General features: G+C 38.1%; 1 protein-coding gene and 1 non-coding gene across 2 annotated transcripts in view; both read left to right on the top strand.

Moving 5' to 3' along the window:
- The window catches only part of ZNF451 (zinc finger protein 451), a 91858-nt gene that overhangs the window by 61504 nt on the left and 5491 nt on the right, over nucleotides 1-24863 (top strand). Inside the window, exons 11-14 of the mRNA XM_068557660.1 lie at nucleotides 1422-1565; nucleotides 6132-6262; nucleotides 7163-7349; nucleotides 15667-15735. Of these exons, the coding sequence (XP_068413761.1) occupies nucleotides 1422-1565; nucleotides 6132-6262; nucleotides 7163-7349; nucleotides 15667-15735 (531 nt within the window). The remainder of the gene's footprint in view (nucleotides 1-1421; nucleotides 1566-6131; nucleotides 6263-7162; nucleotides 7350-15666; nucleotides 15736-24863) is intronic.
- LOC137774359 (U6 spliceosomal RNA) lies at nucleotides 21386-21492 on the top strand. The gene has a single exon (XR_011075880.1). It is a non-coding gene; the product is annotated as a U6 spliceosomal RNA (small nuclear RNA).

Here is a 24863-nt window from a genome sequence, read left to right as displayed (position 1 = left end):
TGACCTTATTCTATAAGTATGAGAAGTTTTAAAGGTCACTTGAGAATTTGTATTTTTTTGTTACCGTCTTCGGAAGCAAAGCTTTTACTTAGAGTTAAAATAGCAATTAGAAGTCGAGTTGTTAAGTGGTAGCAAGAAACCAGGCAGAAAACTGAGGTATGGATCCCCTTGTCTGTGCTTACTCTAGTCTTCCCTTCTTCTATGATAAGATTAAGGAAGTCTAGAAGAGTGCAGTGTTTTCATTTTGTTTAGAAGTAAATTGTTTTCTTTAGAGTATAATTTTAAGTGTATATTCTTTTAAAGATTAACTCTTCATAAGTTATACAATGTCGAGTGGAAAAAATGAAGATATGTGAATATTTTGGTTCATAAAATATGTTTATGAACTACTGAGTTTTTATAGGCTTGCTCTGTAGCACATGTAGATCTCAGCATTGCCTTTAGTCACGGCATGTTTTATGTGAGAAATGATTAAATGACATACTATTGATCCATTCAACTTGATGTCAAACAGTGAAACTGTGGTCACACTATTTTATGCTCTGTTGTTTTCCTTTTGCTCTTGTGATTGCTTTTGGGGGATTTGTGTTGGTCTGTGTCTGATAGGAGGTCATTGTCGTATCTATTACTTAGTATTTTAAGAAGAAAGATAAGAAGATGGGTGGTTTGGAAATGGGAAGATGGCAGTCTCTTTCTGAGGGAGTCTCTAGTAGGTGGAGTAGAAGCTATCCATTTTAAAAATAGTATAAACATTTAAGGCTTGCATTGCTACCACTCGAAACTGTAAGGCCCTGTCAAGGTGGAAGGTATGAAAGAAGGGAAGAGGAGGGAGTGGAAGAGGAGGGAGAACACGAGTTGCAGATGGTGGGAGGTGAGAGGCCCTGAGTTGACTGAGGAAGAGGTGTCCTTGGCGGGAGGAGCACCGGGCCCTGTTTTGCACGAGTTACGGGAGCAGCTTGTGGGCTGTCTCGTGTCTGCTCTCGGGTGTGTGAGCACAGAGCCGGAGGGCTGCTGGTGAAGCAGTTTACATTAGGAAAAGAACAAACTCCTGGTGGCGAGAACGTTCTTAGCAAGTAACCTGAAAGTTTATTTTGATGGATGGTGCAAGTTTTTAGTTATTTAGCCTTAAAACTTGGTCTTCCATATCTTCCAGTACACTAATTTTTTAAAAACTTCCTTTTATAAGTGACTTTTAAAGAAAGCCAGGATCAATGGTACATATTTGTAGAAAGGATAATCATTTCTGAAATATTCAAAATATTTCTTATCTGATATAAATGTATTGTGTCATATACAGGTTTGGATTTCACGACATGGTTTAGATAGAAGTAAATAACATGCAAGATTAATATTAAGTTGATAAATTAAAAAGTTTGTAGCTAATTCTTATCAAATTCATGTTGATGTTTCTCTCTTCTCAGATGAAGAGGTTGTTGAGCTCCCAGACTTGGATTACCTGCGAACCATGACTCACATAGTCTTTGTAGACTTTGATAACTGGTCCAACTTTTTTGGTCATCTACCAGGGAATCTTAACCAAGGAACATTTATTTGGGGCTTTCAAGGTATGGTTAATAAGGAACACATTTGAGACAACCTCCCTTTTTTTCCCCCTTAGAATATGATTTGCTTTAAAAGGACTCCTTTTGAACCTTCCTGAATAGAAGACAGGAACATAATTGGATTTTGTCACTTTGCATTACAGTTACTCTGCTAGAATATTTTTCTCTTTACATTTCTCTGCGGTAAATATTCGCTCTATTTGGTGACCCACAGTTTGTGGATCTTTAGACACAGATTGAAAGAGCCTTTATTCAATACCTGCAATGCGCCAGATACTGTACTTGGTACTAATGCATGCTTACTGATTGTTATAATTTTCTCCCTTTAAAATATAAGGAAGTAGGCTGAGAAGTTTATTTTTTACAAAGTACAGAAATAATAAATAGTAGAGTTAGCTTTCAAACTTGGGCCTCATGGCTACAGGACTAGTGTGTTTTCAACATAACTGCCTCCTCAGTTCATCCTTACTGTTCATAAATGTGCATCTTCACATAAATCTCCCTTCCAAGTACTAACCAGGCCCAACCCTGCTTAGCTTCCGAGATCAGATGAGATCGGGTGCATTCAGGGTGGTATGGCCGTAGTCTAAATCTCTTTACAAACCATTGACCAAACCTGGGAGAGAGACTCCTCTTTGATTAACTGAGGTTTAGTACAGTGAGCCTCTGATGTACAGGCATCCCTAGGAGATACTGCGGGTTCAGTTCTAGACCACTTCAAGTCACATAAATTTTTTGGTTTTCCAGTGCATATAAAAGTTATGTTTATACTATACCGTGGTCTATTAAGTGAGCAACAACATTATGTCTAAAAGAAGTCTTAATTAAAACATACCTTGGGACTTGCCTGGTGGCACAGTGGTTAAGAATCCGCCTGCCAATGCAGGGAACACAGGTTCGAGCCCTGGTCCAGGAAGATCCCACATGCCGCGGAGCAATTAAGCCCATGTGCCACAACTACTGAGCCTGCACTCTAGAGCCTGCGAGCCACAGCTGTTGAGCCCGAGTGCCACAACTACTGAAGCCTGCACCTAGAGCTCATGCTCCGCAACAGGAGAAGCCACTGAAATGAGAAGCCCGCGCACTGCAACAAAGAATAGCCCCCGCTCACCGCAGCCAGAGAAAGCCCGCACGCAGCAACGAAGACCCAACTCAGCCAAAAAAAAAACACAAAGAAAAAAAACAAAAAAACCCCTTATTGCTAAAAAATGCTAACCATCACCTGAGCCTTCAGTGAGTCGTAATCTTTCTGCTAGGGGAGGGTCTTGCCTCCATGCTGATGGCTGCTGACGGATCAGTCTGGGGGTTGTTGAAGGCTGGGGTGGCTGCAGCAGTTTCTTAAAATAAGACAACAATGAAGTTTGCTGCATCGGTTGACTCTTCCTTTCATGAATGATTTCTCTGTAGCATGCAATGGTGTTTGATAGCATTTTACCCACAGTAGAACTTCTTTCAGAATTGGAGTCAGTCTTCTCAAACCCTGCTCCTGTGTTATCAGCTAAGCTTATGTAATATTCTAAATCCTTTGTTGTCATTTCAACAATCTTCACAGCATCTTCACCAGGAGTGCGTTCCTTCTCAAGAAACCACTGTCTTTTGGCTCATCCTTAAGAAGCAACTCCTCATCCATTCAAGTTTTATCCTGAGATTGCAGCAATTCAGTCACATCTTCAGGCTCCAGTTCTAATTCTAGTTCTCTTGCTGTTTCCACCACATTTGCAGTTCCTTTGTCTACTGAATTCTTGAACCCCTCAAAGTCATCCATGAGGGTTGGAATCAACTTCTTCCAAACTCCTGTGGATGTTGATATTTTGCCTTCTTCCCATCTTCCCAATCATGAATGTCCTTCATGGCATCTAGAATGGTGAATCCTTTCTAGAAGATTTTCAATTTACTTTGCCCAGATCCATCAGAGGAATCACTATCTATGGCAGCTGTAGCCTTACAAAATTTATTTCTTAAATAATAAGACTTGAAAGTCAAAATTGCTTCTTGATCCATGGGCTACAGAATGAATATTGCATTAGGAGACATAAAAACAAAATGAATCTCATTGTACATCTGCATCAGGGCTCTTGGGTGACCAGGTGCATTGTCAATGAGTAATATTTTGAAAGGATTCTTCTGAGCAGTAGGTCTGAAAAGTAGGCTTAAAATATTCAAGAAACCATGTTATAAACAGGTGTGCTGTCATCCAGGCTTTGTTGTTCCATTTATAGCGCATAAGCAGGGTCAATTTGGCTTAATTCTTTTTCTTTCTTTTTTTAAAAAATAAATTTATTTATTTATTTGTTTATTTATTTTTGGCTGCATCGGGTCTTTGTTGCTGCGTGCGGGCTTTCTCTAGTTGTGGTGAGCAGGGGCTACTCTTCGTTGCAGTGCATGGGCTTCTCATTACAGTGGCTTCTCTTGTTGCAGAGCACAGGCTCTAGGCACACGGGCTTCAGTAGTTGCGGCATGCGGGCTCAGTAGTTGTGGTTCGCGGGCTCTAGAGCACAGGCTCAGTAGTTGTGGCTCACGGGCTTAGTTGCTCCGCAGCATGTGGGATCTTCCGGACTGGGGATCGAACCCGTGTCCCCTGCATTGGTAGGCGGATTCTTAACCACTGCACCACCAGGTAAGTCCTAGCTTAATTCTTAAGGGCCCTAGGATTTTCAGAATGGTAAATGAGCATTGGCTTCAAGTTAAAGTCACCAGCTGCATTAGCCCCTAACAAGAGAGTCAGCGTGTCCTTTGAAACATTGAAGTCAGGCATTGACTTCTCTCTATCTGTGAAACTGCTAGATGGCATCTTCTTCCAATAGAAGGCTGTTTTGTCCACACTGAAAATCTGTTGTTTAGTGCCGCCACCTTCATGAATTATCTTAGGAATTATCTTCTGGACAACTTGCTGCAGCTTCTACATCAGCACTTGCTGGTTCATCTTGCACTTTAATGTCATGGAGATGGCTTCTTTCCTTAAACCTCATGAACCAACCTCTGCTAGCTTCAGACTTTGCTTCTGCAGCTTCCTCACCTCTCTCAGTCTTCATAGAATTGAAGGCAGTTAGGGCCTGGCTGTGGATTGGGCTTTGGCTTAAGGGAATGTTGTGGTCGTTTGATTTTCTATCCAGAGACTCAGACTTTCTCCATATCAGCAATAATGTTGTTTCACTTTCTTGTCATTCACTTGTTCACTGCAGTAGCACTTTTAATTTCCTTCAAGAACTTTTCTTTTGCATTCACAGCTTGGGTAACTTTGTGGTGCAAGAGGCCTAGCTTTCAGCCTGTCTTGGCTTTTTTTTTTTTTTTTTTTTTTAAACTTTGGGTTTATTTATTTATTTATGGCTGTGTTGGGTCTTCGTTTCTGTGCGAGGGCTTTCTCTAGTTGCGGCAAGTGGGGGTCGTTCTTCATCGCGGTGCACAGGCCTCATTATCGTGGCCTTGTTGCAGAGTACAGGCTCCAGACGCGCAGGCTCAGTAATTGTGGCTCACGGGCCCAGCTGCTCCGCAGCATGTGGGATCCTCCCATACCAGGGCTCGAACCCGCGTCCCCCGCATTGGCAGGCAGATCCCCAACCACTGCGCCACCAGGGAAGCCCCTGTCTTGGCTTTTGACATGCCTTCCTCACTAAGCTTAATCATTGCTAGCTTTTGATTTTAAAAAGCGTGAGACTCTTCCTTTCACTTGAACACTTAGAGGCCATTGTAGGGTTATTAATTGGCCTAATTTCAATATTGTGTCTCGGGGAAAAGGGAGGCCGGAAGGGAGGGGAGAAAGACAGGGGAAGGGCCAGTCGGTGTAGCAGTCAGAACACACACAACATTTATCAGTTAAGTTTGCCATCTTGTATGGGCATGGTTCATGGCACTCCCAAACAATTACAATAGTAACATCAAAGATCACCATAACAAATAAAATAATGATGGAAAAGTTTGAAATATTGCGAATATTAACAAAATGTGACACAAAGTTAACAAATGCTGTTGGAAAAATGACGTCGATGAGCTCCCTCGATGCAAGGCTGCCACAAACCTTCAATTTGTAAAAAACACAGTATCTGCAAAGCACAGTAAAGCAAAGTGCAGTGAAACAAGATATGCATTCCATGTTTGACAGGAAGCAGCCTATAAAGAAGAGGATTAGGATTTAAGATAGAAACATGCTGACCTGGATAGGGTAGTCAGTACAACCTCTTAGTAAGTCCAACTTTCCTGATTGCCCATCATTTTTATTCACTGAGCAGCCTTGACATATTTGTAAAAAACCACTAATGCATACATTCACATAGAACAACAGCAGTCAAAGAATTTTCACGCACATTACTTTTGATTCTTCTTAACATCCCTGTGAGTTTTCAGATTAATAGGCAGATTTGGGGAAGTCGGTCTACTTCCCCAAGATTTAAGCAACAACCTGGTGATACCTGCACGAGAACTGCCTTGTTCTGCCTTCTAATCTGGTACTTTTCCTCTAGAAACATTTTTTTCTAGTATTTGTTTTTCCTTATAGAGTTTTCAGTTGTATCTAGTGTTCTGTTCTTTTTCTCTTGTTTGACTCATCATTTATGCCTTTTCTAAACATAATAGGAGGAAACACCAACTGGAAGCCTCCTGTCAACTGTAAGATCTATAATTACCTGAACAGGATTGGATGCTTCTTCCTTCATCCTCGCTGTAGTAAAAGAAAAGATGCTGCTGATTTTGCCATATGTATGCATGTGAGTCATTGTTTTATTCAAAATCGAATGTGAAAATAGGACCCATTTGGATTTTTTTCCCTCTTGAATCATAATGACACTGTAGATTCCTTTTCAGTGTTGTGCTTTTTGTTTAAAACCTTTTGCATCAGGCTCTACTTATGACTGTTGAGGGCAGGAACCCATAGCATGTGTTTACTGCTTCATCCCCAGTTCCAGCAGACTCTCAGCTACTCATAGTAGACCCTCAGCTATTTCTAGAATAAATTATCAGGAGATGACACTTCTTGACGCATGAGACACTTTCACATTTTAACATCTCGGAAATGGGGGGGCACCATAGCAGTCACTGTTGGCCCAGATGGAATTTGCATTTGCTTCTGTCTCTGCTAGTCACCTGGAGAAACAACCCACCTGAGACCCAGTTTAAATGAAATTCTCTGCTTAAGGGTTTCTGTGTCACACTGATACTCTGCAAACTTGTTGACTGCTGCTTATGTTTTAAACCACAAGATAGTTTCTTTTTCCATCTAGCCAGTGCTAAGATTGAGTTATGCAAATTACTTTGCGTACCTTTTCTCTATGGCAGATTCATTTTTTATTTACCCTCAGGTTGAGCGCGTAGCCCTATTAGTGGTCCACCTTTATGTGGGGGCCTCCTGTTATACTCCTTTTGGCTTTTTCTTTCTTTCTTTCTTAGTGGCATATAAAAGAGCTTATCTTATAATTGACAGCATTTTATATTTGATTAAATATGGTATATTTCATTTATGAACAAGATCTTTATATCATACTTTGGTGGGAGCAAGGGAACAAGCTAAATACGCGTTTCTAGGTATGTGTTCATTCTGAAATAGCTGTAACTTGACTGGAAGCTCAGATGCTGATTTTTATCAACTTGTGCCATTTTTTCCAACTTAGGCTGGCCGTCTGGATGAACAGCTGCCCAAGCAGATTCCTTTCACCATCCTCTCAGGAGATCAAGGTTTTCTGGAGCTAGAGAATCAATTTAAGAAGACTCAGAGGCCAGCACATATACTCAACCCTCACCACTTAGAGGGAGATATGATGTGTGCTTTGTTAAATAGCATATCTGATACCACCAAAGGTATGCAGCTGCAGCCACAGTGCAAACTGCCCAAGAGGAAGAGACTTCACTGCTGAGAGAAACCAATAAACTGCTGTCCACTAGTGCCCTGCTGCCTGCTCACTAAACTGCCACGCGCTCATGCTTCTATCGTATTTTTTCTCTTATCTCACTTTCACTTTGAGTGTATTAGAAGGAGAATGAATTCATAATATTTTAGAGCCCTTTTTTAATCTAATGGATAAAATTTATATTCTTATATTTAAAATATATACTTATGGTTTGAAATATGCTAGTACAGTTTTGCAAAGCTCAGAATTCAGATCTTCATTTCATTTCTAAAATTCTAAATTTATCTTCAGTTTTTCAGAAAGCAAAGTGCTTATAGGAGAAACCAGAAAGCAATAAATGCTAATATGGCAATGCCAAAAAATAAAAAAATTAAAATTTAAGAGGTTGACAGTGACAGAATGATGCCCTGAGAGATCTTTATTGCCTTGAAGGGCTAGGCACCCCCTGTCCTACACTCTTCTCTGCCTTTCTGAGATTGTTCAATGAAAGGGCATGCTGATGTCCAATTTCACTAACCAGTATTTAAGAAAGGATGTAATTCTAGGGATCCAGATGGGTTTTTGTTTTTGTTGTGGTTTTGGTTTTTGTAATTTCTGAAATGTGGGTAGGAGAGAATAGAAGAGTAATTTTTAAATATCCTAATAATTTGCAGCCATGAATATGGTTTGAAGGTATTGATGAATGACCTCAATGAAAAACTGACTACTTTTTGGAATTTTTATTATATGCCTTTAAATTGTCCAAGTGTGCTCTCCTCCTAGCTATTTTCTTCTTTCTGCATATATAGAGCCACATTTTGATTGAAGATCTATTCTGAAGAACTTTGCTCTAACCACTCATTGTGTTGGATCAATTCACTTCTGCAAAGTTAGGAACCGTTAAGCTACTGGCACAATTGTGCTCTTTAAAGAAAAATCAGCTGTTTTGCATATGTATGTCATGCTTTAGTACTGAATTTTGTCTTCCTATTCTGTAGTTTCTGTTTTCATTCACTTGCTTTTTCTGTCTGTGGCAGGTTTTTTTCTTTTCTTCCTTCTCTTAAATTTTTTAATAAATTTTTTTTATTGGAGTATAGTTGATTTACAATGTTGTGTTAGTTTCTGCTGTACAACAAAGTAAGTCAGTTATACATATATCCACTCTTTTATTTATTATTTTAAAAATATTTATTTATTTGGCTGTGTGGGGTCTTAGTTGTGACGTGTGGGATCTTCATTGCAGCGTACAGGCTTCTCTCTAGTTCTCTAGTTGCGGTACGTGGGCTTCTCTCTAGTTGTGGCGTGCGGGTTTTCTCTCTCTAGTTGTGGCCCATGGGCTCCTGGGCGCGTGGGCTCTGTAGTTTGTGGCATGTGGGCTCTCTCGTTGAGGTGCGCAAGCTCAGCAGTTGTGGTGCGTGGGCTTAGCTGCCCCGTGACATGTGGAATCTTAGTTCCCCGACCAGGGATTGAACCTGCGTCCCCCACATTGGAAGGCGGATTCTTTACCATTGGACCACTGGGGAAGTCCCTATTCACTCTTTTTAAAATTCTGTTCCCATATAGGTCATTACAGAGTATTGAATGGAGTGCCCTGTGTGTCTGTGGCTTTTTTTAACCTCTTTTTCTCCCATTCTTTTACCATCCCTTCTCCTATCCTTAACAACATCTACTTAATATCTTGAAAAATATTTAAATTTTTACCTTTGCTACCTAGGCCAACCCCCTTTTCTTCCTCCTATGCTGCTGCTCTGGGGAGCATTTCTTTTGTAATTTGGAACATGAGACCTGTAATGGATTTGCCTTTCTTTCAGCTTTATTTGGAATGAAAGCTGCATATGAGTAGGTCTGCATGGGTATACTAGGGTTGGAGGTAAAGTATAGGTTATTGTTATATACCGATGTTCTTTGCTGAATGTCTCTTATGCTCTAGCCTTTCTTTTTTTTTTTTTTTTTTTTGACATATACTTTAATTTCCTTTTTCACTCATCAGTGTCAAACCTCTCTCTATGTCAGAATATAGAATTCTCTAGATATTTTTTTTTAATCATTCATTTGTAATCAGTGCTTGTTTGAACTTACTGCTCTTTGGGGACACATGTATACTTTATTCTGAATTTTTGTGAAATACAGAGACCGTGCAGTGCATAAAGAAGAGCATGGTCTTTGATTCGAATACTGACTTTGCTGCTTCTTAGCTGTGCGATTTCAGGCAAGTTACTCAACTTTTTCTGAGTCTCACTTTTCATATCTATAAGGTTGTAAGCATTAGTGATATGTATAGTGTCTAGCATAGCATAGGAAAGAGCATAGGTGCTCAGTAAATAGCAGCTATTATTAATTATTATTACTGTAAAAAGGAAATATGGTTCCTAGCCACTATATATTTTTTTAGTTTTTCTTTACATTTTTTTCATTGTAGTAAAATACATAAGATTTACCATCTTAACCATTTTGAAGTCTCCAGTTGAGTGGTATTAACTGCATTTACATTGTTGTGCAGCCATCACCGCCATCCATCCCCAGAACTCTTTTCATCTTTCAAAACTGAAACTGCATACCCATTAAACAACAACCCTGCACTCCCCTTCCCCCAGCTCCTGGCAGCCACCATTCTGTTTCCTGTCTATGAATTTGACTACTCTGAGTATGTCGTGTAAGTGAAATCATGCAGCCCTTGTATTTTTGTGACTGGCTTATTTCACTGAGCAAAAGTCCTCAGGTTTCACCCATGTCGTAGCCTATGTCAAAATGCCCTTCCTTTTTAAGGCTGAATAATACTCCGTTGTATGTATATACCCCCTTTTGCTTATCCATTTATCCATTGATGGACACTTGGGTTGCGTCCATGCTTCAGCTATTGTGAATCATGCTGTTGTGAACATGGGGGTACAGACATCTCTTCGAGATCCTCCTTTCAGTTCTTATGAGTATATACCCAGAAGTGGAATTGCTGGATTATATGGTAATTCTATTTCTAATTTATTCATTCATTTATTCATTCATTCATTCATTCATTTATGGCTGTGTGGGTCTTCGTTGCTGCGTAAGGGCTTTCTCTAATTGCGGCGAGTGGGGTCTACTCTTTGTTGCGGGGCATGGGCTTCTCACTGTGGTGGCTTTTCTTGCTGCAGTGCACAGGCTCTAGGCACGCAGGCTTCAGTAGTTGTGGCACGCAGACTCAGTAGTTGTGGCTTGTGGGCTCTAGAGCGCAGGCTCAGTAGTTGTGGCTCACAGGCTTAGTTGCTCCACGGCATGTGGGATCTTCCCGGACCAGGGCTCGAACCCGTGCCCCCTACATTGGCAGGTGGATTCTTAACCACTGCGCCACCAGGGAAGTCCTATTTCTAATTTTTTGAGAAATCTCCATACTAATTTTCCACATGGATTGTACCATTTTACATTCTCACCAGTAGTGCATAAGGGTTCCATTTTCTCTGCATCCTTGCCAACAATTGTTATTTTCTGATTTTTGTTTGTTTTTATAGTAGCCATCCTAATGGGTGCAAAGTGGTATCTCATTTTGTTTTTGATTTCCATTTCCCTAATGGTTAGTGACGTTGAGCATCTTTTCATGTGCTATAGCCACTACATTTTAAAAGTAATGAAAATTATTAAAATTAAATGGCCAAAGAAGTGTAGTCTTTAAGTCACATATTTTATTTAGGTCTGGATTTAAAGATGCTTTTATAACTAAAATTTTAAAAAATGTTATGCTGAATCACAGTATGTTCAGATTCAGTTTAAGACAAATTTTTTTCTTCATGGAAGACTGAAAGGCATCAAATTGCCTGCTAATAAACTTTATAATAAGAAAAATCAAAGAACAGTGACTTTCTTGGGTAACTTTATTCCTTCACCTTTCCTAATAAATGGCTTTGTGAATAGTAAAGTAATAGTCTTTGTTAAGAAATGATATTTAATATGTATTGGGACTGAGAAACATCTCTCAGTGTCCACAAATACTGCAGTTCGTGTTGGGCCTGTAGTGTAGTTTTGGTTACCACGAGAATGCCAGGGTAACTCCTTTCATCTAGCTTAACCCAGTGTCCTGTCTTCAGATCTGACAACCAGTTATTTTAAGGCAGTGTGGTTTGGGGGTAGGCGTTGGTGGACCTTTTTGGGAATCTGAAAAAAGCTTTCCAAACCTCTTTCCCCCATATGGACATGTACAGTAAGTCCCCTACATATGAACCTTCAAGTTGCAAACTTTCAAAGATACAAACGTGCGTTCGCATGTCCAATCACGTAAGTTAGTTCACGTGTCTGGCGTACCTTGTCACATGCATGCATCCTCTACAGGTGGTTGTGTTTTTGTGTACTTTACTGTACAGTACTGTATAGAGTACAGTAGTACAGTGTCTTTATTTCAAGCCCAGGATGTCCAGAAGCAAGCGTAAAAGCAGCGGTGATGTAGCTGGTACTACTGTACTTTTCAAGGTACTGTATTGTAAGATTAAAAATGCTTTCTTTATTTTTTGTGTTTGTTCTTTATGTATTATTTGTGTGAAAGGTATTATAAACCTATTACAGTACAGTATTATATAGCTGATTGTGTTAGTTGGGTACCTAGGCTAATTTTGTTGGACTTAACGAACGTGCTCTCGGAACGGAACTTGTTTGTATGTAGGGGACTTACTGTACATACAATATCACGTACAGCTTCGGGGATCTGTCTTTTCAAGGCTCCTAGTTACCAACCAGCCACCCCACAAACTCTCTTACAAGTAACACACGGTGAGAAGTTCTCTCATGTTTTATAAGCAGTGTGAGGATTTTTCACGTTTTTAAAATCTCTGCCATAGCATAGACAAATGATATAAGCTTGAACCTCTTATTTCTTTCTAACTTTTCAGAAATCTTCCATTATTAGGACCATAAAGTGGTTTTATTACTCCTATGTAAACAGGAAGAATCTGTTGAATAGTGTTGTCAGAATCAATAATCACATGGTATCTTATACTTTCTTTTTTGCCAGTTTTTCAGTTAATTGAAAGTTTTTTCAGGAGATAACTTATTTCAGTAGAAATAGAGGTATTGGGAAGTTGCTGGCTCCGTGTATGAATGTCACTCATTTGGTCATAAGGTCTTACATCTATGCTTGGTAGGGAGAGGACAGGTAAGTAGTGCTACTGCTGCTACTTTGTTAGATCTCTGACTTGGTTGGGTTAAATCAGTTGCCCTTTAAACTCACTCTTCTATGCATTAGGTTCCAGCACCAACGTTTTGATTACAGCTATGATATATGTGTAAATCCCTGTAGAGATGTGTAAAAATATTAATCTGTCCTGAATTGACACCCTTGGGCCACTTATCCTTCATCAGTTCAATTTTATATTGTACTCATTTTCACTTTTTAAAAATTTGCCAAGATACATGGATCCTTTCTAGTGATCCTAGTCAGAGGAGCCAGGTAGACTTTTTCTTCTTTTATGCTTTTCACATTTTATTCACAAATATGTGTTCATTCTAACTCAAGCCTCATGTTTCAAAGATGCAGATATATCACTTGTCACTTCAATGTTGTTTTAAAGAAGTAAAAGGAACTAACCTTGATTGAGGACCTACTGTGTGCCAGCCACCATGCTAGCTGCTTTTTGTATTTGTAGTGTTTGAAGATGTTTAAACATGTTCAAAGAACTTCTGCGTGTTGTTTAATCCTCTTTTCAACACTGTGAGTTAGGATATATTAGATCGCCCCCTTTCATAGATGAGGGAGCAGAGGCCCAGGAAGGTTAAAATAGCTGCCTGAGGCCACACAGCCATCACCTGTGAAGGCTGAGGCTTTCGCTGACACAAAGCCCTGATTTTATTATGTAGAGAATCCATTGTGCATTGTTCGCTCTTACCATGTTCTTGAGGAATGAAGATGAGACGCTCTGTTGCAGTCTAACGACATTGCCGGGTGTGTGTAGATAAAAATAACATTTAGGAAGATGCTTTTTTTTTTTTTTTTTGTAAAAAGATTTGATTGTGGGTTCTGGTACTTTAAAAAGTAAGCTGATTATGTGTCAAGCATAGCCAACTTATCATTGTAAGTTCCCTGGGATCTTTTGTAAGTAAACCAAGAAGCCCCATTTTCTTTTCTTCAGACTGTAGAAATGCAGTCTCAGCGTGAGGGCAGGCTGAGTTAAAGGGACCACGCTAGCACCATTTTTATTTACCCCGTGTGACATTGCTCCTGGTTTGTAGTATGCTCTTTGTAAAATAAAATAACTATGCTACTTGTTTTTACTGTCTTGACCATACATTTTAAGATTTTGTTTGTTTGTTTGCTTTTACTTTCCAGAGTGTTGTGTTATTGCACCTACTCCAACCACATTCTTGATGACTGAATTTCTGAGCTGCCATTTTCTACTATTTCATTAGTCACCACCATGGCTTATATAAAAAAATTCTCTGGGCTCTTAAAGATCTGTTTATGTAATAGAACTTGCCTATATCTTGTAGGTTAGTTCAAGAACATTGTTTTGCTTTATGTAAACACAGTTTTTAAAAACACAGTTTTGTATATTCAGTTGTTTATAGTTCTTCAGTAAACATCTTCCTTCCAGTTTTATGTAAAGTTTGAACTTTCCTAGAATATTTTTTCTTAGGTAATGCAAGGAGGGACTTCAGCATAGGCTGTTATGAATTAGTGAATTTAAATTGAAAACAGACTTTACTGTGCTTTGACATGATTTTTGTTGAATCTGAACACCGTCCTTGGGCTGTCTGGTTTATGGCCCTGGGACTTTGTTGTGTCTGTTTGGTTTGTGTCTTCATTTTGGAATGAATGGGATGGAGGCATTAAGTATGGTTGGTACCAATTATACAGATTTTTAAGCCATCTTAAAAATTGAACATACTAGTTCTCCCATGCTGTGAAAGTGTAGGTGATTGAAGCAGTGGCATGCCCTATATGAAATAGTTGTTGAACCTAATTCTAAGCATCTGTCTGCCTGCTCGCTCAGCCTGTTGATGAGACTATATAGGTTGTTGCTTTGGGCACCATCCTAAAAATCTATATGATAACAGTTAATTCTGTGCAAGGTACTGAAAAATAGGGAAAAAAATTCATGATTTTCTCTGTTCTACAGATGGGGCTGATTGAGGCAAATGAAACCTTAAAAAATTTTTACAACCTAATGTCAAGCTAAACCTTATGATTCAAACCTGCAGTTTTGCCTTGGGTCTTGGTTGCCATGATGAATTGTTTAGGCCAGTTACCACATGCTGCTTTTGACTGGCCTTGACTTTGAATTGTAATAAAAGAAACCTTGGGTATTTTCTCTTTGTTCCTAATGTTTTAAGACTAAATTTTTTGTTCTTCAAATTGTAAATGTAATGTTTTATTTCACTAAAACACAGCTTGAAATATTTGAAGTAGTAGGTGTATATAACATATTGTAGAAAAAGCAATAGTTTTTTTGCTGGAATAGCAAAAGGTGACTCGTAATAAATTTTTGCAGCAAAGGAATATAAGAGAAATATAGTGGTTTTTATTTATAAACAATGATACATTGATAAATTTTTAAATGTATATTTTAAGTTTTTATATACTTTCACAGAAGCAAATATGTCCATGTGATTTGTATTGAATACACAATCAGGGTTATTTAAACCCTGATTCAGTCACTCTGATAGAAATTGATTTAAATGTAGTTAAAGTGAAAAGCCAAATACTGGGTCCCTGATGGTACCACGTTCATATTTTAAGTGACTTTTGTAATACCCGGTCAGTCATATCATTATTTTAAAGCCTTAGGTCTCTCAGTAAGCATATAAGGCATCAAGTGAGTTTGTGCCATGCAGAGAGAGACACTGTTAACATAAATCTATGGTCTCTATAGAGATTAATGCATATGATTTTCAAAATACAGGGGAATTTTATCTGTCATCATTAAAAATCTTTTAAAGATGATTTCATGCAAATGAAACTTTGGAGTTTATTTGCTAGATCCAAATAAACATACTAGCTTTTAAAAATTTACAGTTTTTTAAATATACTAGGATTTTATATTTCCTCAACATGCAAAAAGAACTTTTTCAAATAATTGTTTGAATATGGAGCCAAAATCAAATTGCCTATTTCATTCATTTTTATTTTTTTCTCAATTTAAGTAATATTATTTGGTAAGCATTAAAAAACACACAAACCTCTAGGGAAAGTTCTGTAATACTAATGGATTATAATTAGTAAGCTTGGGTATGGGAGAAATCATTGAAAGTCATATTGTCTTAGAATACATAAATTATGGCACAATAACTTTTTCAGAAGTACATTTGCATTTATTGATTCTTCCTTACAGAATGTGACAGTGATGATAACCTGAGTATGAAGAGTACTTCAGTGGGAGAAGAATTCAGATCCACAGAAGGTAACCTAATCCCTTGCTGACTGTATCTGTATGTTTTTTTAAAATTTCTCCCTCTTTCACTTCATCCCTCCTACTCCCTCCTACCACTGAGTATAAAAAAAAAAAAAATTTGTTCTCTCATTTAAAGGATAGTTTGCATTTCCTCGTGTAAGATGATTTAGGGGCTAGAACAGGAATCAGCCAGTCGACTGCCTGGTTTTGTAAATAAGGCTTTATTGGAGCCCAGCCACACTCTGTTGTATAAGTATTGTCTGTGCTGTCGCTTTGATGCCGCAAGAGCAAGGGTGAGTAGTTGTGATACAAATGGTATAGATCCTCCCCCACCCCGCAACCAAGCCTAAAATAAGTATTTTCTGACCCTTTGCAGAAAAAGTTGCTGTCCCAGGGATAGGAGAAGATTTTGGTGTCCTAATTTTTATTTATTTTGAGTAGTATTAAATTAAGAATATTAAAGTTATGCAGTAGAACTATGAAAGCAAGCACTTACATCTGAATATTAATGGACTTTTAAAATAAATTAATTATGTTTCCCTCCTCTTAAAGGAAAAGGTATTTCCTTCCATAGGTTAAAGAGAACTTTTTATATTACTTCACATCAGATCATTTACTTGTTGTACCACTATTTGGTTGTGACATAAGTCCAGTTTTTACTGTGGTTTTTCCATAACAGACTGTGCTTTTTAATAACCCTGGGGCGAAATGAAACAACAGATTTTGGAAAATACTTGAAGCTTCACTAAAGTAGTTGAAACTTTTATATTGGCATCTTTGACATTCAAGGACAACAGTAGGAGTTATAGTATAGTTCCAGTGTAGTATTTGTTGGTGGAGATTTGAGAGTGGAAATGTGTAATTAGGGAGGGAAACGTGGCAAAACAAGCACACACAGAATGGCCACCTGGTTTGCTTCTGCGCGTCTCCTTGTGCTCTCCTAGGGTGCAATTAGTCTGACTAGGAGCACACTGGATCTTCGTGCTATCTGGGGTTGGAAATTTGAGTGTGGCAGTGGAACTGATTCATCCATTCAGTGAAGTAGAAGACTGATCTTTCTCTCGTATAGTCAAAATTCACTGGTTAAACAAAGTTGGCAGTAAGTCTACAGCCTAATTGGAAGCAAGTTTTCTGACCAACTTGTTTTCCCAACATGGTCTTGCAAGGTCTGGCTCAGTGCTTAGCAGCCACATAATGATGAGTTAAACAGGTGAAAGAACATTTTGTGAGTTTTAAACAAAAACTGCCAGCTAAGTTGTTTATCAAGGCCGTGAAAAGATAAACACCATTGAACATCTAAGTAGTTCAGACTTTGCAACCTTCATTTACTACCCATGACTAATCCCATGGAAAATGCCAAACAAAATTATAACTTTTAAATAACCACACTTGAGAAACCTCCACAGTTCTGTGGGCTCCTAGCTAACCCAGGAAATCTGAGATGTGTATAAATGAATATGTACCGGAATTTCGAGTGTTTTGTTATCTATGTAATACATTTTATGGTTGGGAGATTTTGAGAGTTTTTGCATCTTTATCATGTCTTAGTCTGGAAAAAGGATTACCATTAATGGATTCAAGAAAAGATACTTCAGACTTTTAACTAGTTGTTCTAGGAAGTAAGGATATAATGCTCTAATTTCAAGAAGAATCAAAGTGGTGGTACGTGTGTGTGTTTTCTTTCATTTCCTGATGCTTTATGTAAAATGAGTGTGAGAAGCACATAGTGTTCCACTTGTAAGTTAGAGAGTGTGGCCTCCTCTGTACTTGCCTCTAATACGTTCCTTTCCCCCTTCTTTTCACCCAACAAGAACTAGCTCAAATATCGTCTCTTAGGTTGAACTGTATAGAATTACCAATTTTGTAGACAATTTTGTTTGATCAGTGCCTCTTAGATCTTCCATTTTTAGAGAGAGCTACCCACAACCACTCCTAGACTCCCTCCAATTTAAACTTTTTTTTTGTTTGCATCTCTCATCCCCACCAGACTATGAGCTCCTCAGGGAGTAGGATCATGTTTCATTTATCTTTATTTCAACAACACCTAGCACAGTGTTTAGCACTAAATGATTGTTGAATGAATAAACTTATAACATATTAGAGCTACCAGGACCCATCTCCCTATAACTGAATAAAGGAAATTAAGACAGAGGCCATTTGGCTGGGAGAATATTGGGTGATTTTGTTGACCCTGCACCATGGAAGCAAAGTGATGTTCTAGTCTAGACCTAATAGCAAAACTCAAAAAAGTATAAATAACTTCTCAAATCTCTTCTCATTCCTTCCCTTCCCAACACAACACTTTAAAAGCCTGACAGATGGGTGGCAAAAAGCAGGATCAATTTGCTTGTGATTTTTTTGCCTTGAGGAAAGGCAGTTTCTCTTGTTGCCCCATCTCCCCCCACCACGATTTATCTCCGGTCTTCTGTGTCATTCTTTGTTGTTCTCTGTAGACCAGTATCAGATTGTAACTACCCAAGTCAATCATAAAGGTCCTATTTTATCTCAGCTCTGCTGCTTACAAGTTATATAATATTGTGCAAGTCCCTTAACTTCACTGTGTGTCAGCTTCCTCAGGAATACTAGTATACCTACCTTACTAGAGTAGCCTAGCACATGGTAAGCAGTGTATGTATTGGTTGCTGCTGCTGTTATTGTGATTTATTTATTTATTTATTTTTGGCCACACAACTTGCAGGATCTTAGTTCCCCAACCAGGGATTGAACCTGTGCCTTTGGCAGTGAAAGTGCAGAGTCCTAACCACTAACAAGAGAATTCCCTATGATTTTGATCATTATCATTTGTCACTGTTACCTGCATCTAAGGTGTGCTCTGGAAGTATACACACTTAACAGAGGTATTCTGACTCAAATCCCTGGAAAAGAAAGAAGACAGCATTATGTGGATGGTTGCCAATGCAAAACAATCTTTCTGTAAATGTCAGCAATTTGCCTTAGAGTTCCTTCAATTAATAGCAGTCATCAATATAATTATTAATATTATAATATAACATAAACAGTAAAACTCTATACTGTGGCCAGTTTAAAGAACAAAGGATAAGAGACTAGTGTGTTCAGTTTTTACTTCAATTTTTTATTTATTTATTTTTTAAACTTTGGGTTTGTTTGTTTATTTATTTATTTATTTATTTTTGGCTGTGTTGAGTCTTCGTTTCTGTGCGAGGGCTTTCTCTACTTGCGGCAAGTGGGGGCCACTCTTCATCGCGGTGCGCGGGCCTCTCATTATCACGGCCTCTCTCGTTGCGGAGCACAGGCTCCAGACGCGCAGGCTCAGTAATTGTGGCTCACGGGCCCAGTCGCTCCACGGCATGGGGGATCGTCCCAGACCAGAGCTCGAACCCGTGTCCCCTGCATTAGCAGGCAGATTCTCAACCACTGCGCCACCACGGAAGCCCCCACTTAAATTAATGCTTATGAAAAATCTAATACTTTCAAAACTGCTCTTAATCTTAACAACTTATGAGAGTCAGAATATTCTCCTTATTTTACATAAAAACGTAGTCTTCCAAGCATTAAGTAATTTGCCTTCAGATTCACAGTCTCAAAATGATTGGAGCGTGGTTCGATTTAGGTCTTCTAACTCCTATTACTGGGTTCTTTCTTATTTTGTCATATTACCTCTCTTTCAAAGAGAGTGAAATTAAGGCAGAGAGAAAAGAGAATAAGAGAAACATAGACTTAGCCATATAAAAGAAAAACAAGGACATATTTGCCATAAATGTTCTTTATTTCTTCATATAGATTTGAGTCACTGTCTAATGTCCTTTCAGTTCAACCTGAAGGATTCCCTTAGCATTTCTTGCAGGGCAGATCTGCTAGTAACAAACTCCTTTAGCTTTGTCTTGATTTCTTCGCCATTCTTTCTGGATATAGAATTCTTGCTTGACAGTTTTGTTTTTTGTTTTTTGTTTTTTGTTTTCCCTTTCAGCACTTTAAATATATCTCACTGCTTTCTGGTCTCCATGATTTCTGATGAGAAATAAGCTATTAATGTTATTAAAAATTTTACATGTGATGAGTTGCTTCTCTCTTGCTGTTTCTGTTGATTTTGGCTTTTGACAGTTTGACTATAATTTGTCTCAGTGTGGATCTCTTTGAGTTTCTCCTGTTTGGAGTTTGTTGGGCTTCTTGGATGTGTAGGTTCATATCTTTCATCAAATTTGGGACATTTAAAATTTGCTGATTCTTTTTTCTGTCTGCTTAATTTTGTTAAACTCCTGTAATGAATTTTTCATTTTAGTTGTACTTTTCAGCTCCCGGATTTCTATTTGGTGGCCTTTCATAATTCCAATCTCTTTATGATATTCTCATTTTATTCATACATTGTTTTACTGGTTTCCTTTACTTCCTTGTCCATGGTTTACTCTAGCTCCTAGAACGTATGTAAGACAGTTGGATTAAAGTCTTTGCTTAGTAAATTCAATGTCTTGGTGTCCTCAGGGACAATTTGACTCAATTTTTTTCACTTTGAATGGGCCATACTTTCCTGTTTCTTTGTATTATCTGTGTTTTTGTTGTTATTGAAAATTGGATGTGCAAATATTATAATGTAGTACCTCTGGAAATCAGATTCTATCTCTTCCCCAGAGTTTGCTGTTCGTGATTGTCAAAGGCTGCAGTTGTCCATTTGTTTAGTTACTTTTCCAAACCATTTTTGCAATAACTGTATTCCTTTTCACATCTGGTCATTGAAGTCTCTGTTCCTTTAAGCTTTTGTTCAATTAGTGTTTTAACAGAGATTTTCTTGAATACCAGAAGCTAAAAAAAACAAAACAAAACAAAAAACAACCTCTCTCTGGTTTTGCAGATTGGCTGTGTGCTAGGCCCCTTCAACAGTGCCAGGCTTGCACTGAGCCTACAGATCAGCCAGTGGTGAAGGCTTGGTGTCTTCTGAGGTATTTTCTGAGCATGCATCCTGTCCTGGGTCTGTGCCTGGTTTCTAAATTCCCCAATACACATAGGTGCTTTTGAATGCCCTGATTTCCCAAGGAAATTCTCTTCATGGCTTTTCCTCTCAGATATTAAGTGTTCTATTGTATGTCTCAACCATAATCTTTTACCCCAGGCTGTGGACTTTTTGTTTGTCTTACAGTGTTTCTGAGCAATGCAGCCTGCTTTTCTGCCCTGAGTGGGTTCTGAGCTTCGTAAAATAGAGATGAATGCCTTGTTTCGGTCCTTCAGGTAGCCCGCAGATAGATTAGAACAAACACAATAATTTGTGAGTTCTGCTCTGCTCTGTTTGGAACCAGGGACCAGGGTCCCACACTAGGAGTATGGGCTGCCATCTTCGAGACTGCTGCGGAGGCACAGGGAGGTGGTGAGGAAAGGGCAAGTGAAAATACCATGAGGCTTTCCTACTGCTTTTATTTGTCTTTTTCTTGATTCAGTGTTTGCTTGGTTGCTGTGAACCTTTGAATATTTTCCAGACTTCTGACAAAGTTGTTTCTGACAGTTTCTGCTTGTGTTTCAGTGTTTCTGTGGAAGGATGGGTGTTTGGAGCTGCCTACTCCACCGTTTTGTTGTATATTCACTCTAAGACCAATTTTATTTCTTCTTTAAATGTTTCAGAGAATTCACTGGTAAAACTATTTGGGCCTGGAGTTTTCTTTCTGGGGAGTCTTTTAATAATAAATTTACTGTGCTCACTTCGGCAGCACATATACTAAAATTGGAACAATACAGAGAAGATTAGCATGGCCCCTGTGCAAGGGTAACATGCAAATTCGTGAAGCGTTCCATATTTTTAAAACTCTTAGAGGAACACATAGGCAGAACACTCTATGACATAAATCACAGCAAGATCTTTTTTGGCCCACCTCCTAGAGTAATGGAAGTAAAATCAAAAATAAACAAATGGGACCTAATGAAACTTAACAGCTTTTGCACAACAAAGGAAACCATAAATAAGATGAAAAGACAACCCTCAGAATGGGAGAAAATATTTGCAAACGAAGCAACCAACAAAGAATTAATCTCCAAAATATACAAGCAACTCATGAAGCTCAATATCAAAAAATCAAACATCCCAATCCAAAAATGGGCGGAAGACCTAAACGGACATTTCTCCAAAGAAGACATACAGATTGTCAACAAACACGTGAAAAGATGCTCAGCACCACTAATCATTAGAGAAATTCAAATTAAAACCACAATGAGGGACTTCCCTGGTGGTGCAATGGTTAAGAATCTGCCTCCCAATGCAGGGGACATGGGTTTGAGCCCTGGTCCGGGAAGATCCTACATGTTGCAGAGCAGCTAAGCCTGTGCGCCACAACTACTGAGCCTGCGCTCTAGAGCCCGCAAGCCACACCTACTGAAGCCCGTGTGTCTAGAGCCCGTGCTCCACAAAAGAGAAGCCACCGCGATGAGAAGCCCGTGCACTGCAACGAAGAGTAGCCCCCACTCGCTGCAACTAGAGGAAGCCTGCATGCAGCAACAAAGACCCAATGCAGCCAAAATAAAATAAATTTATTTTTTAAAAATGCAATGAGGTATCACCTCACACCGGTCAGAATGGCCATCATCAAAAAAATCTACAAACAACAAATGCTGGAGAAGGTGTGGAGAAAAGGGAACCCTCCTGCACTGTTGGTGGGAATGTGAATGGATACAGCCACTATGGAGAACAGTATGGAGTTTCCTTAAAAAACTAAAAATAGAACTACCATATGACCCAGCAATCCCACTACTGGACATATACCCTGAGAAAACCATAATTCAAAAAGATACATGTACCACAGTGTTCATTGCAGTACTGTTTACAGTAGCCAGGACATGGAAGCAACCTAAGTGTCCATCAACAGATGAATGGATAAAGAAGATGTGGCACATATACACAATGGAATATTACTCAGCGCTTAAAAGGAATGAAGTCGAGTTATTTGTAATGAGGTAGATGGACCTAGAGTCTGTCATACAGAGTGAAGTAAGTCAGAAAGAGAAAAACAAATACCATATGCTAACACACATATATGGAATCTAAGAAAACAGTACTGATGAACCTAGTGGCAAGGCAGAAATAAAGACACAAACATAGAGAATGGACTTGAGGACACAGGGTGGGAAGGGGAAGCTGGGACGAAGTGAGAGAGTAGCAATGACATATATACAGTACCAAATGTAAAACGGATGGCTAGTGGGAAGCTGCTGCATAGCACAGGGAGATCAGCTCGGTGCTTTGTGATGACCTAGAGGGGTGGGATGGGGAGGGTGGGAGGGAGGCTCAAGAGGGAGGGGATATGGGGATATAGGTATACATGTAGCTGGTTCACTTTGTCGTACAGCAGAAACTAACACAACATTGTAAAGCAATTATACTCCAAATAAAGATATGAAATAAATAAATAAAAATTTTAAAAAATAATAACTTTACTTTCTTTAATATATTTATAGGTAGATTTTGTTTCATTTTGTGTTAGTGTTCGAGAATAGTGTTTTTCAAGAAATTTGTCCATTTTACCTAGATTGTCAAATGTACCAATGTAAAGTTGTTCATAATAATATTCCTTTATTACATATTTTTTTATTTCTGTAGGATCTCTGGTGATATCTTCTCATTTTTTCCTGATATTGGTAATTTTTGTTTTCTCTCTTTTTTGATCACTAACTAGAAGTTTATCAGTTTATTTGGTCTTTTCAAGGAATGAACTTTTTTTAGTTGGTAATTTCTCTCTTTTTGGTCTGCTTTCCATTTCACTGATTTCTGCTCTTTATTATTTCCTTTCTTCTACTTTGGGTTTAATTTTCTCATCTTTTATAGCTTCTTAATGTGACACTTAGATTGTTGACTTAAATTTTTTCTTGTTTTCTAATGTAAACATTTAAGGGTGTTTATTTCCCTCTAAACCAGGGTGAACAAGCTTTTCCTGTAAAATACCAGATAGTAAACATTTTAGGCTTTGTGGTGTCTGTTACAATTACTCAACTCTGCTATTACAGCATGAAAACAGTCCTAAACAATACATAAATGAGTGTGGATGTATCCAATAAAACTTTATTTACAAAAATTGCTAGTGGACTGGATTTGGCCCACAGACTGTAGTTTGTTAATTCTCTACTTATTGCCATGTTCCACACCTTTTCATATTGTATTTTTGCTATCAGTTTAAAATATTTTCTGATTTTCCTTGTATTTTCTCCTTTGATCTCATGGCTCTTTAGAAGTATATTGTTTAATTTCCAAATATTTGAATGTCTTATTTTTCATTCCTAATTTAATTTTGTTGTGGTAAGAGAGTATACTCTGTGAAATTTAAATCTTTTGAAATTTATTGCGACTTTTATGGCCCAACATCTGGGCTGTCTTGGTGAACATTCCATACGCTCTTGAAAAGAATGTATTTTCTGTGTTTACTAAGTAAAGTATTTTATACATGTCAATTAGGTCAAGGTGGTTGATAATATCAGATCTACTTTGATTTTTTTTTTATCTAGTTGATCTCTCAGTTACTACAGTAGGAACAGTGAACTTCTTCATCAATGATTGTAGATTTATTTTTTCTCTTTAGTTCCATCATTTTATATTTTTGTATTTTCGAGTTCTGTTTTTAGTTGCATATACATTTCTGATGTGTCTTCCTAATGAAATGACCTGTTTATCGTTATGATATTATGAAATGTTCTTTATCTCTGGTAATACCTTTTATCATGAAATCTTTTTTTCTGATATTAATATAGCTACTCAAGCTTTCTTATGCTTAATGTTTTCACAGAATATATTTTTCCATCCTTTTACTTTCAATCTATTTATGTCTTTATTTTGAAACTACATCTCTTATAGACACCATAAAGTTCAATCTTACTTTTTGATTTACTCTAACAACCTCTACTTTTTAATAGTTGTTTAGTCCATTAACATTTAATGTAATTTCTCACATGATTGGATTCCTCTCTGCCATTTTATTTTCTTTTTGTTCCCTCTTTTACCTCTTAGTTCCCCCTTTCTTGCCTTCTTTTGGATTATTATATTATCTATATTTTACTCCATTATATTTATTTAATGTTTACTATTTTAATATACCTATTGATGTTTTAGCTCTTTAATTTTTATGGTTGCTCTAAAGGTTGCAATATATATTTTTTTGCTTTTGTTATAAATTCTACAAGAAAATGTTATT

Source organism: Eschrichtius robustus, chromosome 12, assembly GCF_028021215.1.
Source record: "Eschrichtius robustus isolate mEscRob2 chromosome 12, mEscRob2.pri, whole genome shotgun sequence".
Classification (NCBI taxonomy): domain Eukaryota; kingdom Metazoa; phylum Chordata; class Mammalia; order Artiodactyla; family Eschrichtiidae; genus Eschrichtius; species Eschrichtius robustus.
Note: the sequence above shows the minus strand (reverse complement) of the source record. Positions and strands in the feature narration are given on the sequence as shown.